Raw genomic sequence first — 1404 nt, forward strand, 5'->3', positions numbered from 1 at the left:
ACACACACACACACACACACACTTTTTTTTTAAGGTTTGGCACCAGCTGCCACAACTATCGCAGAGGTGGTCTCTCAGCAGGAGTGTTACTTTGATGTGTGTGTGTGTGTGTGTGTGTGTGTGTGTGTGTGATCAGACCGGTACTTTAAAGAGTTAATGTTTTACCTCATATCTGACTCCCAAGCTAAATAACAAATTTCCAAATTTCTCGATCACAGAGCCTGGTCAGGGGTGTTCGGCCACAAAACTTTAAAGACCCCCTCAGCCTCTTTAAAGTGGGTTAAGATACCTACAGAGTTTCTGTTCTTTTTCCTCCTCTGTAGATCTAAATGCTTTTCCAGCTGTCTGGTCTCCCCACACACAAGGAAAAGCTGTGAATTGATGTTAATCCCATTTAACAAAGTCTGCAGAGCGTTTTAATAAAGCAATTCTGCCTTTCCTCTCACTTTATTAAGGGAGTGCTCCCTTTTAGACGCCTCACTGACTGTACAGTCGCACTCACAGACAAACAGCAGGGCGTTGACAGAAGAGGTGTCAAAAAAACAACATCTGAGCATTTTCTTTGTCTTCTTTCTGGTGTCATCTGTTAATCTCTCGTCTGTTTGTCTTTCCCACTCCTTCGTTTTGTCTACCCTTCTCTCAGACTGTGGAGCATGGGTTCCCTCATCAGCCCAGTGCTTTGGCCTTTGACCCCAAGCTGCAACTTATGGCCATCGGGACAAAGTCAGGAGCTATTAAAGTGTATCCTTTTTATTGTCATTGAGATCACGCAGGTAACCAAGCAAACAAATTGTAAAAATGTATTGTGGTGATGTTTTTTTTTTTAAGGTCACATCTTCCAGCAGTCACAGCTGACTATGTGTCCTAAAACCCAGCCAACTGTGTCTTCAAGGATAAAAACTGTCAAAGAGCAGCAGCTGGTAGAGTGCAAAAACAGTTTTTCTTCCGGTTTTGTCAGTTTATCTCTTTGAAGTGCTGCTCTGTTTATCTGTACATCAGCTCCTCAGCGCAGGTGTACACTCTCGCTTTTCACTGTGGGTGTGTGTTTGTGGTGTGTGTTTGTTTGTGGTTCTCACGGATTCGTTTTTACCCGTATGATATACACTTTTCATACACGGCCTTACCGCTGCGCAGCTGAAACAACTGCTGTAACTCATTTGTTCCTTGTGCAACAGAACATTTGAGAAATATCTCTTTGAATATGTCAGCTTATAGTGTCTGTACAACTATTCAAAAATCTTTTCTTTGGAAAAGGAAGCAATGTTGTTGGCACGTCTTTTTTTATTTTTAAGTTCTGTTTTTACTATTTTGCAGATTGCATATTACATTTTGATTCCTTCATATAATTGTTTATTATTATTATTAGTGGGGCCAAGAAAACCCTATAGAAATCAAACCATCAGT

At 41.0% G+C, this 1404-nt stretch overlaps 1 protein-coding gene across 1 annotated transcript in view; it reads left to right on the plus strand.

The window, feature by feature from the left end:
* llgl1 (LLGL scribble cell polarity complex component 1) overlaps nt 1-1404 on the plus strand; it is a gene marked incomplete at its 5' end in the record, with an annotated part of 28999 nt that overhangs the window by 2172 nt on the left and 25423 nt on the right. The window contains 1 exon segment of the mRNA XM_035654749.1: nt 644-741. Within this exon segment, the coding sequence (XP_035510642.1) occupies nt 644-741 (98 nt within the window).

The sequence above is a fragment of the Morone saxatilis genome, unplaced genomic scaffold, assembly GCF_004916995.1.
Source record: "Morone saxatilis isolate NCDOM2014 unplaced genomic scaffold, NCSU_SB_2.0 Contig14, whole genome shotgun sequence".
Taxonomy (NCBI): domain Eukaryota; kingdom Metazoa; phylum Chordata; class Actinopteri; family Moronidae; genus Morone; species Morone saxatilis.